This window comes from Micromesistius poutassou, assembly GCF_964030765.1.
Source record: "Micromesistius poutassou genome assembly, chromosome: 4".
Taxonomy (NCBI): domain Eukaryota; kingdom Metazoa; phylum Chordata; class Actinopteri; order Gadiformes; family Gadidae; genus Micromesistius; species Micromesistius poutassou.
Window position 1 is genome coordinate 23,046,565 of NC_140274.1, and position 27,500 is coordinate 23,074,064.

At 50.9% G+C, this 27,500-nt stretch overlaps 1 protein-coding gene across 1 annotated transcript in view; it reads right to left on the reverse strand.

Moving 5' to 3' along the window:
- The window catches only part of phldb1b (pleckstrin homology-like domain, family B, member 1b), a gene marked incomplete at its 5' end in the record, with an annotated part of 50,848 nt that overhangs the window by 21,200 nt on the left and 2,148 nt on the right, over positions 1-27,500 (reverse strand). The window contains 4 exons of the mRNA XM_084466455.1: positions 4,021-4,397; positions 7,886-7,922; positions 8,674-10,136; positions 17,170-17,298. Of these exons, the coding sequence (XP_084322581.1) occupies positions 4,021-4,397; positions 7,886-7,922; positions 8,674-10,136; positions 17,170-17,298 (2,006 nt within the window). The remainder of the gene's footprint in view (positions 1-4,020; positions 4,398-7,885; positions 7,923-8,673; positions 10,137-17,169; positions 17,299-27,500) is intronic.

Genomic DNA, 27,500 nt, shown 5'->3' on the forward strand with positions numbered 1-27,500 from the left:
AAAGAGGCTTCAGACGTTGGGCTGGGACGGCACCAGCTGCTCGCAGACATGTCCCACACACACAAACCAACACACCCTTTAGTCCAAACATGTGGCTGCGCATCCCCCCAACACCATGCGCTGACAGGCCCCCACAGAAGCGCTCGGCTAGCCCACTTATCGCCACACTAGGAGCCGCTTTGTGAGAAGAAACATCTTTTGCCACGACTCATCTTTTTTTTTTTTATATGTATTTCGGCGCAGCATAAATGGAGCAGCGCACCAGATGGGGCCTTCACGTGGGGCTGGTGGTAGCTCCTATCAACGGCAGACACACTCCATGTGCTCCGGGAGCTTCGTTAGCGGGCGTCAGCCGCAGCTCCCCGGCTGTCTGGGGAGTCTCCAGGTGTGAGACGGACCAGGGCAAGTGGTCCAGGGTTTGGGTTGTTACTGGGACCTGGAGAGAGGACTGAGGCGCTGCAGGTCACAGTGTGTTCCTGTCAACTGTCGAAGCAGACCCAATAAACATCTCAGCCAATCAGCACCATCAGCATCTATATGGCCAAGCTTCAAAAGGTTACAGTAAAGTGGTTTGTAGCCCAGGGCTGAAAACGTCTCTTTATTAGCCCTGTTTACCCCCTGTTTACCTCCTGTTTACTCCCTGTTTACCTCCTGTTTACCTCCTGTTTACCTAACTCTTATGAGGGTGAGTCTGATCAGTACGACCCTAGTCCCCCACCAGGGCCTGAGGGAACCTCCACCTCCCTAGTCAACCTCCACCTCCCTAGTCCCCCACCAGGCCACCTTAAGCTGCCTGAGACAGTGAGATCACTGGATCGTTGTGTTTTCAATGCGCTGGTCTCAGGACCGACCAGCCGTCTTCTTTCTCTGCTTCCCATTTTGGTTCAATCAGAGATAAACTGAAACAAGGCCTTCTTTACCAAAGACCTGCTTCGATGGGCTCGATGGAAAATGACTCATTCACAAGATAATGTTACATAAATAATAAGAAGAAGCATGAATACCGCAATGATGAATCACACATGTGCAAACATGTGCATGTATCAGCCATCATGCTCACACCTGCACATTCAAAATGACCCCCACATGAATAATGACGCTGGTGGTTGGATCTGGCTGTATTGTAGTCACGACGTTGAGCCAAATTATCCCACTCTTATGAAAACTCTTTCAAAAGCCCCATTTAAAGGCACAATCAGTGAAACATAAGCAGCCCTCAGCCGCTCTCATACTGAGGTGTGGTGTAAGGACGCTGTGCAGATGGCTAGTCAGCAGCTGAATAGTAATAACTGAGCTTCAAAACGCTGAAACTCTCGCTGAAGCAGCAGCTCCATAAGACGCCTGGGGGGCATAAGGCCAAAAGTAAGTCACAATTTAGCGAGAGCAGGGCACACACACACACACACACAAAATTCTTCATTCAACAAAAGTATTGGAAAAAAACTGACTTTGTAAAAAAAAAAAAAAAAAATTACAACTTTATTTTGCAACATGCCAAGCAAGTGAAATGAGTAGGCCATAAAGTGTGAGGGTTCAGACTACACAAACCAAGACATATTTAAACAAAGTACTGGCCGGCAGCTCATTTCAATCCCAACAACATCAGTACTTTATGCTGCATGAAATAAATCCTGCCTTGGAAGAAAGCCGGTGGAAGAAAGGGTCTGGATTCAGACCTCTAGACTGGGTAGCCGCGCCCATTCTGTCCATGATTTGAGTCGGCCCTGCAGAAGGGTCTGGAGAATTACATTTCTTTCTAGTTTCAATACGTTTTTGCTGGAGCCAATCACCAAACTGGCTTTTCCCCCTGGCGCGCTATTGGCTGGTTTAACACAATGACGACAGGGAAGCGACGGGCAAGCGGCCAATTGAGTACAGAGTCAGTTGAACCAGGCCCGTTGATCACGCCTCTTGTGCTGAAGAAAATGACAGCAGCCTCCCCAGATCAACGTGCAATCTAGGATGGAGCTTAGTCTGGCAATAGCCAGGCTAACCTTCCTCAGGAGTCGGCCGGGTCCTGAGAGGGCCTCCCCCCCCCCTCCCCTCCATCCATCACATGCCTGGCAGTGCATGTTCAAATATCAATCAATCAAACTTGACTTTCCTCATCAAATGTTGTAATAGTATACAAATCAAAACCACAAACCATGGATCCTAAACTTGAAAAGTAATTATCCAAAGCAATGTTTTGTCTCTGTTTTTATTTCAGGGAATGATGGTGTCACACAGAGATGTTTGGAGATGGGTTAGAGAAACACACGAGCCCCCTTTTGATGGCACTTAATCCTGAGAGGTTTTGGGCGTGTCCCCAGTGGAGAAGGGGAGAATGTCTCTCAGAAGGCAGCATGACTGGTTTAAATCTTCTTCTTTATCAAAAGGCGATGCTGAGCTCCACTGAGAAACAGAGCGAGCCCTGGTCCGTCCCGCTGGTCCTCTGAGCTAACCATGCACTGATCTCCACTGGTGCTGCCGTCTCTCTGCCACCTCCTTTAGGAAGCACAAAGCTAATGGGCCCCCTGTTGGGCCATTTCAGCCTCGGAGGCATCTTGTTCTCCAGATGTTAGACCCCAGGATTGTCTTCCACTGATCACTGACAAAGCCTTTTTCAACTTCCAAAGACATCAGAGACGAGAGATGGCTGATTAACTGCAGGAAATCCTGTGCTTAGGTTCAAAGTGGTTGTGATAATTAGTGAATTAGGAATGCACAAGCCTGGGCTGCCATTGCACCTCATTCATCTAACTAAACAGTCGTCTTAAAAAGGGGCTGAAGCATAGAAGAAAATCCTCCACAATCTGCAAGCCAGTGTGCATAAATACTGAAGTCACCAGTCCCACATAATGGCATGCACCCTGGCTTGTTGTTCCTCCTGCAGTGGGTGATTATTCATGAGTCTGTCTGTCTGCCGCACTGCAGACGGCGCTGACAGACGGGGTCAATGTACCCAGAGCCAGGTAGACACCAGCTGTCAAACAAAGGCCATGCTGACAGCCGCCCAGAGGCTCAAAGGCTTCCAATTATTTCTAGAACATCTTACACAACTTTTTCTTACATTTGCATTTCTTCCCCATCTCAGTGAACCATAAGTCTCTGATACGAACCCACTATCCACAGTCGCTCTCAAAATGCTTCTAACTAATCAAATGTGGTTGCTAGCCCTCACAGGCCTTTGGGTGACTGGCAGTCCCTGAGGGCGTCTCTAAGGATGATTGGCCACAAACCGACCAACACAATGCATTCCAAGGTGGATACTTTGATAGACTTGGACCAGTCCAACCTGCAAGCTCATGTTTTATTAGCTCTGGGTTTGCCTCTGCCCTCTCAGACTCTACAGCAGCGGGGGTGGTTGCAGGTCTATCCAATGCATCCACATTGACTTCTTGCTTCTTGACGAACACGCAGTGGCAAATCTTTCTGCACTGCCAGAATACTACTTTGAGGGACACCTTTTTAATTGTGGACCTTTTGATATCTGCAACAATAGTAGTTATGATTTCTTAAACAAACATGGCAGATGTTTACTTCTTCCACTCCTGCAGCTCAACACTTGGTCTATGTCGTAGACCAAGAAGTAGAACTGAGACCAGACAAACTACTATACCTAGCCAAGCAATTGATATCACTGGCACGCAAATAGGAATGAAGGATCGATTCATTTAGTTTCCATTTGGATGTGGTAACGTATTTGAACCCATTTTTTCCATGTTGGGTGTGAACAAGGGGTCGAGCTAATGTAACGATGTTCTGTAATAACTGCAGTTCAAAGTGACCAGAGAGCAGAGGAACTACAAAGCCACAACAAACAATGCTGCTCTCTTATGTTGTTAAGCAGCACCGTCCACCTGTTCCAGTAAGAGGAATGTAGTACCGGTGACAAAGAGCAGTGCACTGTGACACACATTTGTGGTGGATATACATACACACAAAACCTGCAGCAGCCTCAGCACCTCCTTACAGGGCAGAGTGTCCCAGGAACCCCTCTAGAACATATAGAGCAGTAGAAGCAGCCAGTAGAGTTACCTTCATGAGCGACGCCAGGTCCAGGTCCCAGCCCTGACCCCGGGCCCCCAGGTCCTGGCCTTGACCCCGGGCCCCTAGGTCCTGGCCCTGACCCCGGGCCCCTAGGTCCTGGTCCCAGCCCTGACCCCGGGCCCCTAGGTCCTGGCCCTGACCCCGGGCCCCTAGGTCCTGGTCCCAGCCCTGACCCCGGGCTGGGCTTGCTCTGATCACAGCGGCCGGCCCACAGCCTCTGGGCCCCTGGTGCCACAGCCTCTGGGCCCCTGGTACCACAGCCTCTGGGCCCCTGGTGCCACAGCCTCTGGGCCCCTGGTGCCACAGCCTCTGGGCCCCTGGTGCCACAGCCTCTGGGCCCCTGTGCCGGTCCATAGGGGAAGGTGCTGCAGTGTGAACGCCACTGGGTGAGTTTATGGCTGCGGCTCGCTGGGTTAAAGTCCACTGGGCCCGGATTCAGTTGGAAAGAAAGGTGTGTTTTACAACGAGAGAGAGAGAGAGAGAGAGAGAGAGAGAGAGAGAGAGAGAGAGAGAGAGAGAGAGAGAGAGAGAGAGAGAGAGAGAGAGAGAGAGAGAGAGAGAGAGAGAGAGAGAGAGAGAGAGAGAGAGCTGAAGGGGGTGTGGCTTTTAAAAGGGGAGTGGTTTGGGGTTCCAGCAGGTGTGGGTTCCTGCCGGTGGGGCAACGCGGCCTATAAATATGAATAAATATAAATATATAAATGTATATTTATCTATACACACAACATGGCTCATATTGTCTACGCGCTTCGCATTCAATCAGACTGGAGGTTCCAGCCCTGATCATTTATTCACATCTCCTCTGTTGATGCTGCCGCTCCAGATTCAGCTAACAGCATTAGCATACATTATGGCCCCCGTTTCACACGCAGCCTTAGTCCCCCTCTGAGGAGAACGGGAACTGGAGCGTCTTAAGGATCTGTTACAAGGTTTGCTGCACAGGAGCGTTGGGGATTCCCCGCTGCACACTGTGTGGGGAGGCAGCCCCCTCTAGTGGCGGTTCCACATAACGCAGCCTAGTAAGGCAGGAAGCGATGCTTTACTGTTCCGTCTACGACTGACACTACACATTGTACTGAACTGTGGTGTCCGCTCCTCCCCATGCCCGATCGGGGAATCCCTCTTCCTGCTTCCCAAAGAGTCGTCTGGGCTCCCCCAGGGGCCAGGCTGAGGGGGGCTTAGAGAGTGGCCTGTGACTTGAGACTGGAAGTGGGACTCAGGGCTTGAACTTCACTTGACTAAATAGTCCTGTTGTTTATCCTGTGCTGTGTGACGCTCTTCAGCAGACACACACCAGCAGGCTCACACAGAGTCACCTTCAAAGAGGAGGCCAAGAAAGAAGACACAAAAGAGCTGGGCCTTCAGCCAACACGTGGAGCCTGCACGCACACGCACACGCACACGCGCACACACGCACACACACACGCGCACACGCACGCGCACGCGCGCACACGCACACGCGCACACACGCACACACACACACACGCACACACCAGTCATGTGTAGTCAAAGGTTGATTCAAAAAGAGACTTTTGTTCAACTACCCTCTTCATCCTGAGCATTTGTGTTCTCTCCTCAAACCCCAGCAGGCCAAGACCTGCAGAGACCAGGCTCCTGCTGCTACATGGACCTAGTCACATGACCCAGACCTAGTCACATGACCCAGACCTAGTCACATGACCCAGACCTAGTCACAGGACCCAGACCTAGTCACCAGGGCCCAGACCTAGTCACATGACCCAGACCTAGTCACATGACCCAGACCTAGTCACCAGGACCCAGACCTAGTCACCAGGACCCAGACCTAGTCACATGACCCAGACCTAGTCACCAGGACCCAGACCTAGTCACCAGGACCCAGACCTAGTCACATGACCCAGACCTAGTCACCAGGACCCAGACCTAGTCACATGACCCAGACCTAGTCACCAGGACCCAGACCTAGTCACCAGGACCCAGACCTAGTCACCAGGACCCAGACCTAGTCACCAGGGCCCAGACCTAGTCACATGACCCAGACCTAGTCACCAGGACCCAGACCTAGTCACATGACCCAGACCTAGTCACATGACCCAGACCTAGTCACAGGACCCAGACCTAGTCACAGGACCCAGACCTAGTCACATGACCCAGACCTAGTCACAGGACCCAGACCTAGTCACCAGGGCCCAGACCTAGTCACAGGACCCAGACCTAGTCACAGGACCCAGACCTAGTCACATGACCCAGACCTAGTCACCAAACCTAGTCACAGGACCCAGACCTAGTCACATGACCCAGACCTAGTCACAGGACCCAGACCTAGTCACAGGACCCAGACCTAGTCACAGGACCCAGACCTAGTCACCAGGAGGTGACTAGGTCTGGGTCCTGTGACTAGGTCTGGGTCTTTAAGGGAGGATTAGATCCAGAGACTAGACCAGAGGTCCAGAGGGAGGCTGGAGGACCAGAGGTCCTGGTAGGCCCAGGGACAGGGCTTACGTTACCAAGGTAAATATAGCCTTGCGAGCTAGATTCCACACAAGCGCTCTACATTCCGCCCAGACCTCCAGGCCAAAGTGTCTCACGGTTGTGAAAACAGACTGTCCCTCCCAGGGGGAGATAAACACATTATGTGTCTAGTGTAAAACTAGACACATAATGTCAAAATACATTTGTAATTTCAATTTAAAAGCCCTCAAAAAGCCCAGTCAATTTGCCTCTACCATCCAGTTATTTTTGAGTTTTTAAATATCAGCGCAAAATTTCAGCACAGGTATTATTATTTCCCTTAACACAACAATCATGTAGCTTCTTATTTTAGGAAAGATAACAAGATTGAACGTTTATTAACCCACATTAAAATAATCACAACAATATTATATCCAAACAGTGCATGGTCATGTTTGCTAGTAGATTCCTCACCCATGGAAGCAGGCTGCTCCATGTTTGTTATCATTTAGTTTTTCTAAAAGTCTTAATTTTGCCAGTTGGGGAAAAGCCTCAGGGCAACTAAAGAAAAGAGGACGCTTTATAACAGGGGTTGGTCTGTGACTAATGAGAGGCGGTGATGCCACACCCGGTGCGGTGGAGGAGATACAAGTCTGTGTTTGTTAGAAGCACAGCACACTGCAGTACCACACCTGTGGGCCGGCCGAGCCAGCAGATTCCATACCTGAACCCGTAACGGGCTTCTTCCAGATGCTGTCAGACATTTAGACCCTCCCACTTTGATTTGATGAAGTTGTTTTGAGTCTCATGGTGTTCATGTTTGACTACTCATTGCTATAGACTCAACCAAAACAGATTTCAATGAAAACGAAAAAAAATTGCAGCTTTAAATAATTCATGTGGTGTTTGCAGACATCTGATGTCAATGTTTTCCTCAGACTGGACTTATAACGATGAAGGTTAAAAGGTTGTTAAATGAAGAAATGGTATATACTCCAAACAGGGGGAGAGGTTTATAACAGGGAGCTTACGGATAACACTCTGCAGCAAAGCTATTGCTCTTACTCGCTGGCTTGCCTTGTCGTCAACAACAGAGCTGGAAGGATTTCAAGTGTAAAGCCCTCAACACTTCAGTAGTATACAGGAAAGGTAAAGGCCTTTATCTTTTATTCCCTGACCACAAATACACACACACTTATTTCAATCTATTGGAAGCCAATGTGTTAAAAGCCTGAATTTGTGGAGGACAATGAAACACAAGTCTTTCTCCGGCAATGTCTTAGTACTCGTTTTGTTAGCAGGAGGGATGTGGGGATAAGCACCATATGTGATTAGATTGACTGTCTCTTTGAGTCTGTGGCCCCAGTGGGTGGTCTCTCTCAGCAGAAAGAGCCTGTGAGCGGAGCTCTGCAGAACTAGTGCCCACCGAGCAGGAAGGTCAAGTGGTTCCTTATAACAGCTATCTGAGGTCAGATGAGAGTGAACATTTTGCTTTATTTCGCCTCATATTGGTTTGGACCAATCATGTAGCTGGAGGCGGGGATGTGTAAGCACCTAACTGGCTGTAACCACAAACACAGCCAGCATTAGTCAACAGAAAGAAGTGTCTGTAAAGGTTTCCAGTGAACACTATGTGGCTGGGTTAGGGTTAGCCACCACTGCAGAAAAACACTGAAAGCTTCATCCCTTCAAGCCGTTCAACCTCCGTAACCTAACAGCTCAGTGGTTCCCAACCTTTAACTTTAGGTGGACACTTGTGTACATACTCATCTCATATGCAAACGGTAAAAAATAGATGAATACACATGCATTGGCTGAGAAACAAGTGCCACAGCGCCCCCTTTATACACAACGATTACTGCAGTGGGTGGGAAACAGTGGAAATGAATAGGTAGCAATGCTGCTTTTGCAGTTTGCAGCTGCAGTGGGTTTATTTAGCAAACACAAAGGAACACAAAGCATCGATCAAAACCATAACAATGGAAATAATAATCCCCCGTTCCACCTGCAGTGCTACGCCCAAGGGCGGACAAACTCTTCTTTTTACTTTCTACTTTGAATCCTCCAAATTACATTCGACCACACAAGAGGCGATGACTGCGGATCAGTTGAACCCCGAGACGGGGTCAAACCAATCCGCAGTCAGCATCTGTTGCCACGGAGACTCCCTGGCAGCGTTACACGGCAGCGTGCTAAAGGCTGAACAACACTCACCAGCCTCTCCATCTCCTGCTCCCGGAGCCGTTCCTCTCGCTGCCGCCGGTGGTAGTCCAGCAGCTCATCCTCGTTGTCGCTGATCTCAGAGATGCTGTTCTTCCGCTCCCTCATGCCCGGGTGGGGTCTCCCGCCGCCGGACCTCTTCCTGTGGCTGCGGGGGCTGGCCGCCGGGGAGGAGCCGGGCAGGGAGCCCAGGCTGTAGGCGGGGGTCAGGGAGCTGCCGAAGCTGGCCTTCCTTGACCCGAGACTCCCCCCGCCGCCGGAGAACGCGTCCGCCGGCAGCACGGAGGTGGGCGACGGGCTGCGGGTCCGGAACCCCCGGCCTCCAAACGGATCGTCCGAGGTGGACGCCGTCTTGTGCCGCAGCCGGGGACTCCCGGGGACCAGCTTGCCCAGAGCCGAGGGGCTGTCGGGAGTCCTCAGGCCGGAGGGGGTGCCCGGTAGGGCCCCGGGGAGCACAGGGAACCCCCTGCGTGCCATGGAGGGACTGAGCGGGGGCAGCTCTCTCAGACTGCTCCCACACGTCCCTCCGTTCAGCTCTGCGTTCCTGCGGGCCATCCGGGGGCTCTGTGGCTGGAGCCCCGGGGAGCCCTGGATGATGTGGATGATGGGGTCCAGGGGGGGCTGGAAGGCCCTCATGGGCTGTGAGTTGAGGTGCCTGGAGGGGCTGGTGGGACGCTCCTGGAGCCCCAGGCCCACCTTGGTACGGGGGCTAGTGGGGGACGGGGAGGAGCAGGTGGGGAACTTGGGCACGTGCCGGGGGCTGCCCGGCACGCCGCTGTGGCTGGTGAGAGACTCGGTGGAGGACAGCAGGCGGATCTGTCGGGGGCTTTCGTGGCCGTCTTGGCCGACACTTCTGCGTCCGAGCTTGGGGCTCGGGGGGGCGTCCAGCAGGGCCTTCCTCTGAAGCCTGGGGCTTTCCTGAACTTTGTGCCCCACCACACTGCCACCGCTGCTGTAGCTCGGCAGCCCGGCCCTGGGCTGCGGTGCGGCCTGGGGGCTGTGGTTGTAGCTGGAGGAGCGTACAGGCACTGGGGGCAGAGAGGTGGAGCTCTGGACCTGCTGGGGCCCCCCGCTGGGGGACGGGCTGGTGAAGCTGCCGCTGCTGGCCGCCGAGGGCGAGGACAGAGGGGAGAAGGGCGGAGAGTTGTTCTCGTAGCTGGAGCCGACCGACATGGCCCCGGGGCTGGTGGGCGGGGACAGCAGGTAGCTCCCGCCTCCGTTGAGCAGGGGCGAGAGGGGGGAGTGGGCGATGGAACGCCCCGTCTCGGGAGGCCCCCGGGGCCCTGAGGACGAGGGGGCCGGCGGGTCGTCCATCACCAGGGAGTCCATGATGTCCTGCAGGTCCTTCTCGATGGAGCTGACGATGGCGCTGTGTTCAGACTGCTCTCTCTCTCCGGGAGCTGGGGGGGGATAGGTGGGACCCGGCTGGTGGTTCCCATTGACCAGGCTCTCTGTGTCTGGTGGGAGAGATACAGTGAGCTACAGTTAGCTACAGTTAGCTACAGTGACCAGGCTCTCTGTGTCTGGTGGGAGAGATACAGTGAGCTACAGTTAGCTACAGTTAGCTACAGTGACCAGGCTCTCTGTGTCTGGTGGGAGAGATACAGTGAGCTACAGTTAGCTACAGTTAGCTACAGTTAGCTACAGTGACCAGGCTCTCTGTGTCTGGTGGGAGAGATACAGTGAGCTACAGTTAGCTACAGTTAGCTACAGTGACCAGGCTCTCTGTGTCTGGTGGGAGAGATACAGTGAGCTACAGTTAGCTACAGTTAGCTACAGTGACCAGGCTCTCTGTGTCTGGTGGGAGAGATACAGTGAGCTACAGTTAGCTACAGTTAGCTACAGTGACCAGGCTCTCTGTGTCTGGTGGGAGAGATACAGTGAGCTACAGTTAGCTACAGTTAGCTACAGTGACCAGGCTCTCTGTGTCTGGTGGGAGAGATACAGTGAGCTACAGTTAGCTACAGTTAGCTACAGTGACCAGGCTCTCTGTGTCTGGTGGGAGAGATACAGTGAGCTACAGTTAGCTACAGTTAGCTACAGTGACCAGGCTCTCTGTGTCTGGTGGGAGAGATACAGTGAGCTACAGTGAGCTACAGTTAGCTACAGTTAGCTACAGTGTATTAACTACAATGATCTACAGTGAGCTACAGTGAGTTAGCTACAGTGAGCTACAGTGAGTTAGCTACAGTGAGTTAGCTACAGTGAGCTACAGTGAGTTAGCTACAGTGAGCTACAGTGAGTTAGCTACAGTGAGCTACAGTGAGTTAGCTACAGTGAGTTAGCTACAGTGAGCTACAGTGAGTTAGCTACAGTGAGCTACAGTGAGTTATCTACAGTGAGCTACAGTTAGCTACAGTGTATTAACTACAATGATCTACAGTGAGCTACAGTGAGTTAGCTACAGTGAGCTACAGTGAGTTAGCTACAGTGAGTTAGCTACAGTGAGCTACAGTGAGTTAGCTACAGTGAGTTAGCTACAGTGAGCTACGGTGAGTTAGCTACAGTGAGCTACAGTGAGTTAGCTACAGTGAGCTACAGTTATCTACAGTGAGTTAGCTACAGTGAGCTACAGTGAGCTACAGTTATCTACAGTGAGTTAGCTACAGTGAGCTACAGTGAGCTACAGTTATCTACAGTGAGTTAGCTACAGTGAGCTACAGTGAGTTAGCTACAGTGAGCTACAGTGAGTTAGCTACAGTGAGTTAGCTACAGTGAGCTACAGTGAGTTAGCTACAGTGAGCTACAGTGAGTTAGCTACAGTGAGTTAGCTACAGTGAGCTACAGTGAGTTAGCTACAGTGAGCTACAGTGAGTTAGCTACAGTGAGCTACAGTTATCTACAGTGAGTTAGCTACAGTGAGCTACAGTGAGTTAGCTACAGTGAGTTAGCTACAGTGAGCTACAGTGAGTTAGCTACAGTGAGCTACAGTGAGTTAGCTACAGTGAGTTAGCTACAGTGAGCTACAGTGAGTTAGCTACAGTGAGCTACAGTGAGTTAGCTACAGTGAGCTACAGTTATCTACAGTGAGTTAGCTACAGTGAGCTACAGTGAGTTAGCTACAGTGAGTTAGCTACAGTGAGCTACAGTGAGTTAGCTACAGTGAGCTACAGTGAGTTAGCTACAGTGAGTTAGCTACAGTGAGCTACAGTGAGTTAGCTACAGTGAGCTACAGTTATCTACAGTGAGCTACAAGGGTTTAGACTGAAATGGTTTCATTGGCAGCTCTGGGCCATATTGACAAAAATATGTTTGTTCTTGATAATCAAGAAACCGATTCAACCGTGTGGGTATGCAATTTAATAACATATACTTAAATGAAATTAAATTATGTAAAATACAAAGATTTATTGAAAGCATTCAAAGAGAAGCCGTATAAACCGCTTGGTAAAGTGAAATGAAACAGACTTGTCTATGGCGTTGTGGCGGAGAATCAATTCCACCACAAATAATAAAAAAAAATGAATTTGTTGCATCGCACTCAATGGTTGAAAGAGATGACAGGGGAGGAGAAAGAGATGGGAGAGAGAGATGATTGTCAGACCAACGGTTGTGATTTTAGCCACAACATATTTACAATTTGACTTGAATGAAATGCCTGTAGTGTAGAGCAGGGGTCCCTGGCCCCACAGTCTCCCAGGGGCCCCTAGCCCGTTAACACTGGCACGCCCAGCTTTACTAAAGAAACATCTCTTATGGAATCCACCAACTACAAACCGGGATAATGCACAATAACAACATCATGTATATAATGGTTAACTAAATAATTATTGGTTTCATGGCCCCAGCAAACTCTTGCATTGAAAGGAGTAGCACTGAGTCAGGAAGACTGAAGACACGGGTCATTTTAATACATTTGAACACAGATGGGGTGTGTGTGTGTGTGTGTGTGTGTGTGTGTGTGTGTGTGTGTGTGTGTGTGTGTGTGTGTGTGTGTGTGTGTGTGTGTGTGTGTGTGTGTGTGTGTGACGAGAGGCCGCGCTAACATAACTGATCAATAAAAGCATATTATGGAAGCCCTAACTGACAGGGGTCTGGAAGTTTCTTCAAACATTGTGAAGCGTGCGGGGAGAGCCAATGGGTTCTGTTGACACAGTGCCACTATACCCAACCGTAAAGCCAACGGCTCGCATAGTAGTTGCATTATTAACTCTCGGATAGGCGAGTCATTTACAGAGAACTATAACAGGGGGAAGTCCAGCAGTTTAAGAACCTCATCGTTGCTTGTACTGGACATAAAAATAAGTGGGAAGAATTTGGGGCCGAGGTAAACGAAGGGGAAGGACAGAGGAGATAAGGAGATGAACAGATAGAGGAAGACAAGCATCAGGAGAAAATGTGCCGCCTAACCCAATTACACTGTGTCCCGAGAGTGCAGGACGCAAACTGGGTAATCTAATCTTAACAAGCTCTCTCTAATGTCAACAAAGCAGATTACAAAATAGGAGCGGGCCGCGTGGGACCATGAGCCACAAGGCTTCGGGGCACAGGACCCAAACCCTGTTTACCTCTGAACGCAGGCTTTACAACAGGCTGCAATTAGGCGAACACACAGAGCCCAGACCTGAGAGCAGGGACTAGTATGATAGTATAGGTGAGAACCATCTCTGTAATAACGCAACAACATGTAGCGGTGTAGTACTTTGTCCATAAAAAGGGATGGAATGTACTGTGTGTTTTTCATTCATGCGTCGATCGATTTAAGAGGTCCAGCGTGTTTAGAAGCAGACGCGTAAGACACGTAAAGCCTGGTGCTCGTTTCAGCAGAAACGGGATTGTGTGCGGAGCAGTGCTCCTCTCGTCATCTCTCATCATACCGGAGCCTGCAGGGCGGAGTGACAGCGAGAGGAAGCAATATGCCTCAACGGAAATGACACAAGATAGCGATCCGTCCTGAGTCTAGCAGTAACCCGGGTCCTATCGGGGGGCTAGTAGGTCCTGTCGGGAGGCTAGGTCCTATCGGGGGGCTAGGTCCTGTCGGGGGGCTAGTAGGTCCTATCGGGGGGGGTTAGTAGGTCCTATCGGGGGGCTAGGTCCTATCGGGGGGGGTTAGTAGGTCCTATCAGGGGGTTAGTAGGTCCTGTCGGGGGGCTAGGTCCTATCGGGGGGCTAGTATGTCCTGTCGGGGGGCTAGTAGGTCCTATCGGGGGGCTAGGTCCTGTCGGGGGGCTAGGTCCTATCGGGGGGCTAGGTCCTATCGGGGGGCTAGGTCCTATCGGGGGGCTAGGTCCTGTCGGGGGGCTAGGTCCTATCGGGGGGGGTTAGTAGGTCCTATCAGGGGGTTAGTAGGTCCTGTCGGGGGGCTAGGTCCTATCGGGGGGCTAGTAGGTCCTATCGGGGGGCTAGGTCCTGTCGGGGGGCTAGGTCCTGTCGGGGGGCTAGGTCCTATCGGGGGGCTAGGTCCTATCGGGGGGCTAGGCCCCGTGGTCCTACAGACGGTCACAGCACGGACCGCGGATCGGATGATGTCATCGCAAAGGGAGCCGCTGGTCTCAGGTACCCGGCGGTAACGACAGGCTACCCGCATGAAGGAATAACAGAGCTACCCGGTCAATCCCGGTGCGGTACACCTGCTATGACATGGGAGTGAAACCCGCACATTTTACACTTGAATTGAGTGGGTTTTAATGGGAACCTACTGTGGCCGAATCTGTAGGCTGTGCGCTGAGGGAGACCAGACCTCTAAGAAGCGGTGTTCAGCCGGTACGTTTCTTGAGCCCAGCGCCGCCAAAGCTTCCAGATCACTCCCCTATCCTTCCCTTCCCTCCCCTTCCTCTCCCTCCTCCACGGTGGACGTCAGCGCCTCCAGATCCCTCCCCTCTCCTCCCTCCCTCCCTCCCTCCTGCCCGGTGGGCGCCCCGCGGACTTAAAGGGCCAGCGCTGCTGACTCCCTTAAAGCAACACACCATCTAGCCAAGATTTAGTTTGTATTTCTTTTTTTTAACATTGTCCCCTGAGCGCAATAAATCAAAGAAATTCATATTCGGAAATATCGATTGTTTCGAAAGAAAACATTAAGTGAGTTAACGTCCAGGTAACTTAATGTTAATTAGCTTGTGATTGGATTATAACACAGATACAATCTTAATAAAACTGCACTAAGCAGCTTTTTCACTACAGCCATCACTTTTAATCAAAATATTAGAAATAAAGAGGCATTTTAATGACAACTTGATATCCTGTGTGATGTAATTTATCTGTAGATAACATTTCCTCCACTTCCTGGTGCTGCTTTACCTTCTCCCTAAAAGAACAACGGTGGGCTAGCATGGCTAGGCTAATTCTAGACTAGCCATGCTTTGTCCCCATCGAGGTAGATACAGAGGGGTAGATACAGGGGGGTAGATACAGGGGGGTAGATACAGAGGGGTAGATACAGGGGGGTAGATACAGAGGGGTAGATACAGGAGGTAGATACAGGGGGGTAGATACAGGGGGGTAGATACAGGGGGGTAGATACAGAGGGGTAGATACAGGAGGTAGATACAGGGGGGTAGATACAGGGGGGTAGATACAGAGGGGTAGATACAGGGGGGTAGATACAGAGGGGTAGATACATGGGGTAGATACAGGGGGGTAGATACATGGGGTAGATACAGGGGGGTAGATACAGGGGGTAGATACAGGGGGGTAGATACAGAGGGGTAGAAACAGGGGGTAGATACAGAGGGGTAGATACAGGGGGGTAGATACAGAGGGGTAGATACAGAGGGGTAGATACAGGGGGGTAGATACAGAGGGGTAGATACAGGAGGTAGATACAGGGGGGTAGATACAGGAGGTAGATACAGGGGGGTAGATACAGGAGGTAGATACAGGGGGGTAGATACAGAGGGGTAGATACAGGGGGGTAGATACAGGGGGGTAGATACAGGGGGGTAGATACAGGTCGTACAGTGACCACAGAGCAGTGTCATGGTCCACAGGGCAGGGGGCGGGCAGTGGAAGATGGCAGATAGCGCAGGAGAGGACGCAGGCCGTTATAAATAGCCACTGTCTACATACGACACCCTGCCAGTGTTTATTTGAAGCCCCTAGTGGAGCTAAAGCAGTGGCCGTACGCCAACAGAGCTGTCTGCCCACTGTGCTAACAAGTGGCCCAGGAGACAGGTCTGATCTGTGGGAGCTCCCACAGGGGAAGAGTCTCCTGCCCGTCACACCGCAGGCTGGACCCCCAGACCCTCAGCAGGGGCTCTGGGGTCAATTGTATTGTTGTTTCATCCAAGTTCTCAACCATAACAGTACACAGCCAGGAGCTGACCGGAGCTCTAGATAGTGTTGTTAGGGAAGAACAGGGCGTTTCCAAACCCATCCCAAGAATGCATAATTGAGGGAAATGGTGAGTATCTAAACAACGGAGAGCAGTAATTACGGAGGAAGTCAGTGCACAGCACCCAATAAGGACATGCACTGTACTGACGCCCACGGCATCAACAGGACACAACAACAACAGAAGCTTCAAGCAGTAACAGTGTCCACGCACACACACACACACACGCACGCACGCACGCACACTCACTCACTCACTCACTCACTCACTCACTCACTCACTCACTCACTCACTCACCTGTAGAAAGACGCCTAACCCTTTCCTTAATTTAACCGCCAGAGGGAGTGTACAGCAGGGAGGGCTGGTGGACCTGTGGGCCTTTGACTACTGAGACAAACACCCTCTGTTCCTTGTATTGGCACAATGTATGCATTTCAGAACGGCTGACTCAATGCATGCCTTTACAGCCCGTCTCATCCCAGCAGATATGTACTCTGAGCAGGAAACCCAGGGATCACAAGTTGAGCTAGAAGCCACGTCCATGTGCAGAGCAGCTTTTAGAAGAGCCGCCTGGATGAAGAGCTTGTCGATTTCCAGTCGTCGTCGGAAATCGTGGCCTCAACCAAAAGTGATTGATTTCATAGTTGGCAGAGGTTGAAAGAGTCCAGAAAAAGCCTCCTCAAATAAAACTTCTGTTACTTTGACGAAAGTATTCAGTAGAAGTGAAACCAAATGGAACAAAGAATGATTTAATTAAAAGTGAAAAGTAGGTCATTTAAACTACTTTTAGTACAGGTTACTTGTAAAGCAAGTATTTCTCAAAACCTAAAGTACTTGAATAAAAAGTAATTAGATGAGATAGCTGCTGAATTAGATGAGAGGTGATTGGTCACTCCACTGATGGCTGGCCGTCGCCCTTCTACACGGACGCCAACGCAACCAACCGTTACCACGGCCACATCCCTCTCCACCAGGAGGCCTTCCTCTCTCAGGGGCTGGAGGTGAGAGCCATCCCTGAGCGTGGTGGGAGCAGCAGAGCCGTGGTTCAGCTGTAGTGAGGGAGCCGTGCTGTGAGAATGTGTTTGAGGCAACTGCCTCTGTAGGAGACCATTTAGATCTGGACCAATCCGCCGCATTTCTGACCAATCAGAGCATCTCTTCCCTGATTGGTTAGGCAAATCTACCTCTCCTGTCACTCAGCGAGTGGAGGGCGGGTGTACCTGCGTGCAGCTGGTAGTCCTGCGTGGAGACTCCTCTTCCTCCCTGGGGGATCATGCTCTTCATCATGTAGGCCTCCTGGGGGTGGTTGAAACGGAAGAAGCACGATTGGCCGAAACACAGCATACAGCCTGGAAGAGACGGCGAATAGGGGGGTTAGGATGGAGGTGAACCAGGAAGTACTCATCTCATTGGTACAGAACCAGGAAGTACACATCACATCCCATTGGTACAGAACCAGGAAGTACCCATCACTTCCCATTGGTACAGAACCAGGAAGTACACATCACTTCCCATTGGTACAGAATCAGGAAGTACCCATCACTTCCCATTGGTACAGAACCAGGAAGTACCCATCACATCCCATTGGTACAGAACCAGGAAGTACACATCACATCCCATTGGTACAGAACCAGGAAGTAACCATCACTTCCCATTGGTACAGAACCAGGAAGTACCCATCACTTCCCATTGGTACAGAACCAGGAAGTACCCATCACTTCCCATTGGTACAGAACCAGGAAGTACCCATCACTTCCCATTGGTACAGAACCAGGAAGTACCCATCACTTCCCATTGGTACAGAACCAGGAAGTACCCATCACTTCCCATTGGTACAGAACCAGGAAGTACCCATCACTTCCCATTGGTACAGAACCAGGAAGTAACCATCACTTCCCATTGGTACAGAACCAGGAAGTACCCATCACTTCCCATTGGTACAGAACCTCTGTAGAACCACACCTGGCCAATGTTCTGCTCGTGCTGATAATCACATCTTTGAAGGCGGATCTGTCCTTGTTTGCACTACAGACTGTTATGGCTGAGTGAAATGTGATCATAAACACATTGCTAATAATCATTTCTAAACATTATCATTCAATGTTAGCACAATATTACAATTGTGTCAATGGTTCAAAAAGTATCATCTGATATTACTGCAGCTCTGCAGAACAGGAGCTGTCAATGGAACTGCAACTAAGCACAACTTGTGGAATGCCAGCGCTCATCCAGATCCCTCTGAGCTGTGTTGTTAGGTGTGTGTTTTTAAGATAGCCAGTGGCAGGTTAGTTCTGCGTGTACGCTCACTGGTTCTTCCTAGTCCCCCTAACAATGCCCTCCTCTAGGCAGAATGTGGACAACGAAGGCGAAGGAGATATTGCTCTACTCTGGCTGCCATGGAGGCCCAACGACGCCCAGAGACACGGCAGTGTACTCCAGGGGGTCTCTGGGGCCGGCAGACCGTTTGTATTCCAGCTGTGATCGTCCTAACCCACTAAAAGAGATCAGTCGTCGCGCCACAACAAAACAAACAGCAAAGTGCGTTTTGTGCAAAGCGACAAACATCAGATGCACTGACAGGAGGAACAAAAGCTCTTCAATAACAGACAGAAAAGACAAAAAAAAGACAATCTGCTGTGATATGAGAATATGGAAAAGTATCTCAATGATGTCTTAAAGTACAGCAGTCATGATTATGATGATGAGAACAGCTGACTGTTGGAGCTGGGCCACTTCATCTACACCATGGAGTCTTTAAATCTCTCTCTCTCTCTCTCTCTCTCCCTCCCTCCCTCTCTCTCTCTCTCTCCCCCTCCCTCTCCCTCTCTCTCTCTCCCTCTCTCTCTCTCTCCCCCCCTCCCTCTCCCTCTCTCTCTCTCTCTCCCTCCCTCCCTCTCTCTCTCTCTCTCTCTCCCTCTCTCTCTCTCTCTCTCTCCCTCCCTCTCTCTCTCTCTCTCTCTCTCTCTCTCTCTCTCTCTCTCTCTCCCTCTCTCTCTCTCTCTCTCTCTCTCTCTCTCTCTCTCTCCCTCTAGTTCTGACATGATTTCTCTGGTTAACACACCATACAAAAGAAATACAAACAGCCATTGAAATATCCATAGCCTGAGGTTAGATGAATCAACGAGGCTGACTCACAGGGAATTCGGTTCATTCTTATTTTATCTTTACAGATATTCTTTATTATCTATCTCTACAGATATTGATCACATCTCATCTATCTGAAATCAGTGTTGCACCACTAAAAACCTAGCCTGGTCAACGCCAGACCAAATCTCAAGAAGATTTAGTCTGGGAACCACACATTCATGTTCTCGTATTTGAGTCGTGGTTCACGAATGCCCAGTTTATTGGGCGCTACGATTGTCTACAATGCGTCTGTACGTAGCTCATAGCCAAGAAAAATAAAATTCTAAATAAACTTGCGTTCTAAACTACTTAGAACACTTTCTAAGGCTGCATCAAAAGGTGACTTCTCGTCCGCTGCCATGTTGGATCCGTAGATATAAACAAACAACGCGCTTCGGTGTCGCATGGACGACCTCATCGCCTGCTGTCCCCCCCCCCCCCCCCGTTCTGTGATTGGTTCATGGACGACCTCATCGCCTGCTGTCCCCTCCCCCCGTTCTGTGATTGGTTCATAGACGTCCTCATCGCCTGCTGTCCCCTCCCCCCGTTCTGTGATTGGTTCATAGACGACCTCATCGCCTGCTGTCCCCCCCCCCGTTCTGTGATTGGTTCATAGACGTCCTCATCGCCTGCTGTCCCCTCCCCCCCCCCCCCCCCTTCTGTGATTGGTTCATAGACGTCCTCATCGCCTGCTGTCCCCCCCCCCCCCGTTCTGTGATTGGTTCCCTCGGTGAGGACCAATCAGATCCATGGACTCCAGGCTGCCTAGCAGAGTGAGATGAATTTGCGTGTAAGGCAGCTGGGTATACCCAGGCTACTAAAAACCTCCAAATGTTTCCCTCCGAGGTTCAAAACAACATTCATGCATTCATTCATTCATAACATACAGAAATACCCGTGGATCTGCGGAGCAGCCCTGCCTTCACACGTTCACCCTTCCTCCATGGGTCCCCTGAGCTCCAGCTCAGCGTGAGGAGCCCGTCGTGAGGATCACTGGCTCTGATGCTAACGTGGAAAGACACTTCTATCATGCTGCTGTCTAAGCAGGCGGCTCGGGCTGCTCACCCCCCCCATGACCCACAGAGCCGCCAGGCCAGAGGTCCCACTGAGGGGGGGGGTGTGTGTGTGTGTGTGTGTGTGTGTGATCACTGACAGAGAGAGAGGCCATCAGGGATCAGTACATGAGGGTGAGTCAGCAAAACAAATCAAGAGCACTCGCTCACCCACACACACACACACATGCTCTCACATACACGCTCACGCACACACACACACACACACACACAAACACACACACACACACACACGCTCACGCACACACACACACACACACACACACACACACGCTCACGCACACACACACACACACACACACACACACACACACACACACACACACACACACAACGTTGATGCAACCACACAAAGGTTCACATGTCAACACAGAACCTGGAAACTATGAACACACACACACACATGCTCTCACACACACACACACACACACACACACACACACACACACATTTTCCACCATGAGTGTGTTACGTACGCTATTCCTCTCAGGTCTGAAAGCGGTCCTACAGAATCTTAATGGACTCCAGCGCGCTCTAACCCTGTCCTGAAACGTCCTCAGTGGACGCCGGGTCCTCCAAACCTCGGGCTGCGTTCCAACCGGAGGGCCTGAAACAGATCCCCTTCAGCGCGGTCCCTCTGTGGGCTCACAGTGCTTCACAGCCAATCAGAGCCCATTTAGCAAACAGAGTTCCTACTACGCATCATCATGACTCTGGAAGTGGAGGCAATCACAGGAGACTGATCACTAGTCATCACGTCCCCATGTCCACACAACGGGAGAGAGGTCACAGTCACCGCTCTGCTGACAGTCTGATGCCTGTTCTCTGGTTAAGGTCAATCATAATAAAATAATCATGCAATCCTTCCTGCATGGGTCAGAAAAGTGGAAATTCTGAAACATATACATATATAAGATTAGATTAGAAAATGAAATGTCATTCTGCAGGAAGGCTAGAGTGCACAAAACAGGATGTGTATATGGCCTTCCTTCACCATTGAACCGTCAGAACCCTGCTCCAACCCGGACTGAATTCATTCAACAATTTTGAGCTTAAGAGACATTTCCACAAAGGTTGGGCAAAAAGAGAGAGGGAGAGAGAGAATATTGGCAGTCAAATACAGCCCTTTTAATAATCACAATGTATGATGACGGAGTGGATGGAAGACGTCAGATTGAGATGTGTGTGTGTGTGTGTGTGTGTGTGTGTGTGTTCTTCAGTATATCCCTGGTCAATGAGCTAAATTGATTCTAAGGTGAGTGGGTTGGAGGAGACTCAGCAGCCCCCCACTAAGCCGCCTCCATGTCATCATGAAAAGTGCACTCTGGGAATGGTTCCAAGATGGACGACCCTTCATCACCCACACGCTGCTGAGCCAAGACACACACGGTGGACACGCAGCGGTCAACCTGGAGAGGACGCCGCGCTGGAGACGACAAGCACGTCCTACAAGGACCAATGCAGATCCCCTCTGTTCTCCAGTCCAACCAGAGGTGACAGTGGATCATAGAGCAGCAAACCCTAGTCTGGGTTCCTTAAGTCCTCCTTCAGAGCACAGCAGTGAGGCGGCGTGAGGCTCAGGAGGTACAGAGGGATGACTTGTAACCGGAAGGTTGCTAGTTCGATCCCCGGCTCCTCCTAGCTGAGTGTAATGGCTTAGTTGGACGTCATCACAACACAACGACCACGCAGTTGCTTTGACGCAGTCGCGAACCTGTTCTGGTTCTGCGTCGGGTTTTAGTTAGCGACCAATCACAGCCCTTGCTGCAGCGTCGCCTCAACGCAAGGTCACAATTTTTGGGGAGGCGCCCGTCAGGCCCTGGCGGTGGACGCAAGGATGTAACGGGTCTGAGTTGCGTCGACCATAACTAAGTCTTAAGGATGCCCCTGAGCAAGACAGCTCAGCCTGACTGCTCCTGACGAGCTGGCTGTCGCCTTGCATGGTCGACTCCGCTGTCTGTGTTGTAAGTATATATAATAGTATAATAGTATAAAAATGGTTGTAGGTGGCTTTGGTTAAAAGCATCTGCTAAATGCCCTAAATGTTAAGGTTAACAACACCAAACTATTTTAGTTTGGCTCTAGCAGCAGCATGGGCCAGGGCCTCTTCAGCTCATTGAAACACGGTGTGGGGTGAATCTAATACCAACGTGGTCCCATTCAGACTACTGAACATAAATCTAAGGGAAAGGAGATGGGATCGGAAAGTTCCCGTGGCAAAGTGCTGGTAATGATGACACTAGTCCCAGAGGCCTGGCTTCACACAGCTCTGTGGCCCCGGGCCCCTGGGGACCCAGGACAGGAGCTGGAGGACACGTCTGTAGGACGTGGAGCAGAGCCCGTCCTGGGGCCCCCGGGCCCCTGGGGACCCAGGACAGGAGCTGGAGGACACGTCTGTAGGACGTGGAGCAGAGCCCGTCCTCACACCACAACGTCCCGCCTGGCAAGACCTTCTGTTGCTTCTGTTGAGCATCAACTTACAGTTTTACTTATTTGTATTAGACTATCAAGTGCAAGGGTATTAATATGATGTTTTTGCAAGTTGGTTATTTATTGAATGTGATTCTGTCGTTTTTTGGCATGAAAGATGCATGCGTTTGCACTTTTAAGAAAATAACAAGAATGAGAAAACTATCATTAGTCATGGAATGGAGAAAGCCCTCCGCTTGCTGACTCTCTGACCATGGAAAATGTAAAAGGAAAATGTAGCTTGAAAAAGAGTGTTTTATTAACGAGTACCCATGTGATAAACGCTGTGGCGACAGACGGAGCCTCGCTCAACACAAAGACATGCCTGCGTCTGCGGCCCAGCGTTGCTATGGGAGGGCGGTGTTTTACAACCCGCCGATAGAGAGGCGCTCCATCAGCTCCACCCACCAGTTAATCAATGACTGCTTCGGCCAGACAGGAAGCCATCAAGCACGGGTACTGGGACGGACTGGTTTAAAGGAGCAGTAAGGAGCGGCCACTGGGAGACTGGTTTAAAGGAGCAGTGAGGAGCGGCCACTGGGAGACTGGTTTAAAGGAGCAGTAAGGAGCGGCCACTGGGAGACTGGTTTAAAGGAGCAGTGAGGAGCGGCCACTGGGAGACTGGTTTAAAGGAGCAGTGAGGAGCGGCCACTGGGAGACTGGTTTAAAGGAGCAGTAAGGAGCAGCCACTGGGAGACTGGTTTAAAGGAGCAGTGAGGAGCGGCCACTGGGAGACTGGTTTAAAGGAGCAGTAAGGAGCGGCCACTGGGAGACTGGTTTAAAGCCACTGGGAGCCAGCGGTGGTTTTCCGCTGACAGAGTGCTGAGCAGCGAGACGTTGCAGCCTGAGAGCCGACCGCACAAAGCCGCCGAGGACGGCTCTCTGCTGAAACGCTGAAGTGCCAAAAGAAAATAACAGGATCACATATTGTGGCTGGTAATATTTTTCCGCATTGTCATGGCCTTGGCACGGCGGCGACGATGAGAAAGTGTTCCAACAGTTCTCTGCAAAATAAAAAAAGGCTGCAACGCAACATTTTTCTCAAGTGAAATTCTTTTATGTTGTATTCTCAAGTATTTAACCATAAAAGTACTTTATTGTTTAACTGGATGCATTACATCAGAGGGAGCAATTCAATTAAACGGAAAAGTAAGTTCATATTCAACCTTATTTTCAGATCATCTTTTAATATATCTAACGGCGTGGGATTGGGCCAGCGATGCTTTGTACGACTTCTAAAAGTGGCTCTGATTATATTCCATCATCCTGGAACTGATCCCTACGGGCAACACTGCCTGTTTACCTTTCACCGGATCCAACCAAGTCTCACTCAAGCAGAAGTCTCGTGAGAGTTGAGTTGTTATAGGAAGAGAAGAGAAACGTGAGAGCTGGAGAGAGGAGAGCTTGCTGTGGTGGACTGCAAAGAACCTAGTTTAGTGTTATCTAAGAGATTTGGGTGGGTACAGATTGTAACGGCAACAGGGAAATACGCTGCAACAACCAGCCGTGGTTGTAAAGGTCTCCTGAATACGGCAGCCGCTACAGTGGGAACACATCCAGGTACTGGAATCTGAAGAATAGAACTGACCGGAGACATTAGCCCGGAACAGTTCACAAGTAAAAGTAATCAGACCTCTGCAGACCACCTGACTGCAGACCACCTGACTGCAGACCACCTGACTGCAGACCACCTGACTGTAGACCACCTGACTGCAGACCACCTGACTGTAGACCACCTGACTGCAGACCACCTGACTGTAGACCACCTGACTGCAGACCACCTGACTGTAGACCACCTGACTGCAGACCACCTGACTGTAGACCACCTGACTGCAGACCACCTGACTGTAGACCACCTGACTGCAGACCACCTGACTGCAGACCACCTGACTGTAGACCACCTGACTGCAGACCACCTGACTGCAGACCACCTGACTGCAGACCACCTGACTGCAGACCACCTGACTGCAGACCACCTGACTGTAGACCACCTCTGACTGCAGCAGCCGGGAGCTGCTCCTCCTCTCCCTGCTCCTCCTCACCCTGCTCCTCCTCTCCCTCTCCTCCTCCTCCTGCTCTCCCTCTCCTCCTCCTCCTGCTCCTCCTCTCCCTCTCCTCCTCCTCCTCTCCTTCAGGGTGTGGATCTAGAGGAGGCCACGCTGCTCACAGTGAGGCAGACGGCGTCCACGGCGTCCACTTTAGATCTATTGATCTATAGTGTTATAGTGTATATAGAGCTATAGATCTATAGATATAGATACTGTGTATACATAAGGACCACTCAGTGGATTCAGAGCACTCAGTCTGCAGAAGGTTTGGGAGCAGTCTTGAAGAGTTTGGGAAACTTTTCATAATCTCTCACCCACACACACACACACACACCCATAAACATATTTTAAAACACAAGGCCTCATTATTTAACACCTGCATCTCACCAAAGTTCTCTCTCTCTCTCTGTCTCTCTCTCTCTCTCTCACACACCATGTCACCCAGGTCTGAATGGTGCAGACTCAGAGACTAGGACCAGATCCACTGGCCTGCATGCTGGGAGGATGGTTTACATATAGGCCTACCTCACTGCAGGCCTACCGACGGTGTCCCTGTAGGGCTACACCTCCCGGTTGGGGAGTTAAATGCCACATTTAGAGCAGGGGGTCCATTCATTCACTGAAGTGTAAAAACGGACTGGGTTAGGGATTTAAACAGGCGGCTTACTGTCTTGCTGTTTACAAAGCCACTTTCATTTCAATTTGAAACGGTGTTGCATTTGACCGACTACTACAAAACATGACCCACTCAATCAACTTTCAAAGCAATTGATAGACAGATGAAAATAAATATAGTGTGTTCAGTCAGCCTTGTTACAGCTCTGGTTACACCCCGCTCAGGGGTTCGTACGGGTCTCTGTCAGATGTCCGGGACTGTTCTGCACTGCCGCCTTTAAACTTGAAACACCTTTGAACACCACAGACCTGGACAGTAACCTGACAGTAACGACAATGACGGACTTACTGTTACAGACTGCTACACAAAGACATGAAGCACTTACTTCAAACAAAAAGGAAAGAATCCCCACGTTACTTTGTGTTGGTTGGCTCCTCTGACTCCAGCAGGGTTTATATCCTACAACACGCGCTTTAGAGCCGTTGGTTCCTTCCTTCAGATCCATTCTCTAACGCCAGACGAAGGGAGCGGGCTGCTCTGTGGACGGCCGCCCATTGTCCTTCAGTCACTCAGCGGCGGTAGAAGCTGCTCTGTCCGCTGCCGCGTGCAGCGCCATCTCCTTCTGTGGGTCCCCTACGGCGGAGACGGCTGGAGACCAACAGCTGCCACTGACAAGACCTCAAAGTACCTCATTCTTCTTTCAGGGGAGAGAGAGCCTGGCTGGTCTGTGAGTTGTCACAGTGGGCTGGTGGGAGGGTTAGAGCTATGTAATTAAAGGAAGAGAGTGTGTGTGTGTGTGTGTGTGTGTGTGTAGGGGTGTCATGATGGGCTTTCTTTCTCTTCCCACTCTGCTACTTGTCCTAGAACAAGCCTAGCCATACTTGCTTTAACATATTTGGTTGTATTTCCTTAACGACTGTATTCATAGAAGAAGAAACTGTTCATAGGATTCTATTCTTCTAAGAGGCGAAACAACATCCTACTGTACCGATAACCCATTTCACTGTAGTAGTCGTAAGGGAGAAAGGGCAGCACAACAGAGACCACCACATGCAGCCCCTGGGCTGCTGGTGCTATTCCAAGACAGCCTGCGTTCGTCCATGTCTTTGTCCAACTGGGTTGGACTATGGGAATAATGGGAATAATGGCAAAAATTAGAGGGAAAAAAGAATGGTGCAGAGTGTAGGCCTACCGTCCCACTCCCGGTAATGGCTTCAACCCTTCAACCCCAAACGCCCGGGCTAAAGTTGGCTGAGCGGGCAGGGGGCAGTATAAATAGAGACATGCCCCCTGCTCAGGTTTCCACGGGGCATTTCCAGGTCAAAATATCAAAAGCTAGGATGGATAGAGTGACAGAGCCACTGGAACACACGTCAAACACCTCCTTTGACGTCATCTCACGGTGGCTTCAACTGAACGTATTCTTTAAGATCCTTTTAAGTCACTTCCTCAGGAACCAAATGGATCGTTTGGAGTCTCAGTCACCATTAATAGTAGCGAGTTAGTGAGAAGTAGTGAGAAGTTATAGTCCAAGATCCAAGCACATATGTGTTCAACAAGTGTTATTCCCAATAGGAAATGGAAATGCATAGGCTCTTCTGTTACAAGCCAACACGCAGCAGCAGTACATCCATCAGGAGGCAGCAGACATGTGGTACAAAGATCACAGCCAGCAGGTGACTTGTATAGCAGAGCCTCTGTGAACGAGGCTCAGAGTAGGACCAGTGTGAGTAGGACCAGTGTGAGTAGGACCAGTGTGTGTAGGACCAGTGTGAGTAGGACCAGTGTGAGTAGGACCAGTGTGAGTAGGACCAGTGTGAGTAGGACCAGTGTGTGTAGGACCAGTGTGTGTAGCTCCAGTGTGTGTAGCTCCAGTGTGTGTAGGACCAGTGTGTGTAGCTCCAGTGTGAGTAGGACCAGTGTGTGTAGCTCCAGTGTGTGTAGCTCCAGTGTGCGTCAGAGCTCTACTTCCTGTATGTGACGACTCTCAGAGATCCAGTCGCTGCTCCGGAGCCTGAGGCCCTGCGGCCGTCGTGGCCCCTGGCCCCTGGCCCCTGGCTGGCCCTCAGCGTGTGGCGGGTCGTGGCCCCTGGCCCCTGGCCCCTGGCTGGCCCTCAGCGTGTGGCGGGTCGTGGCCCCTGGCCCCTGGCCCCTGGCCCCTGGCTGTCCCTCAGCGTGTGGCGGGTCGTGGCCCCTGGCCCCTGGCCCCTGGCCCCTGG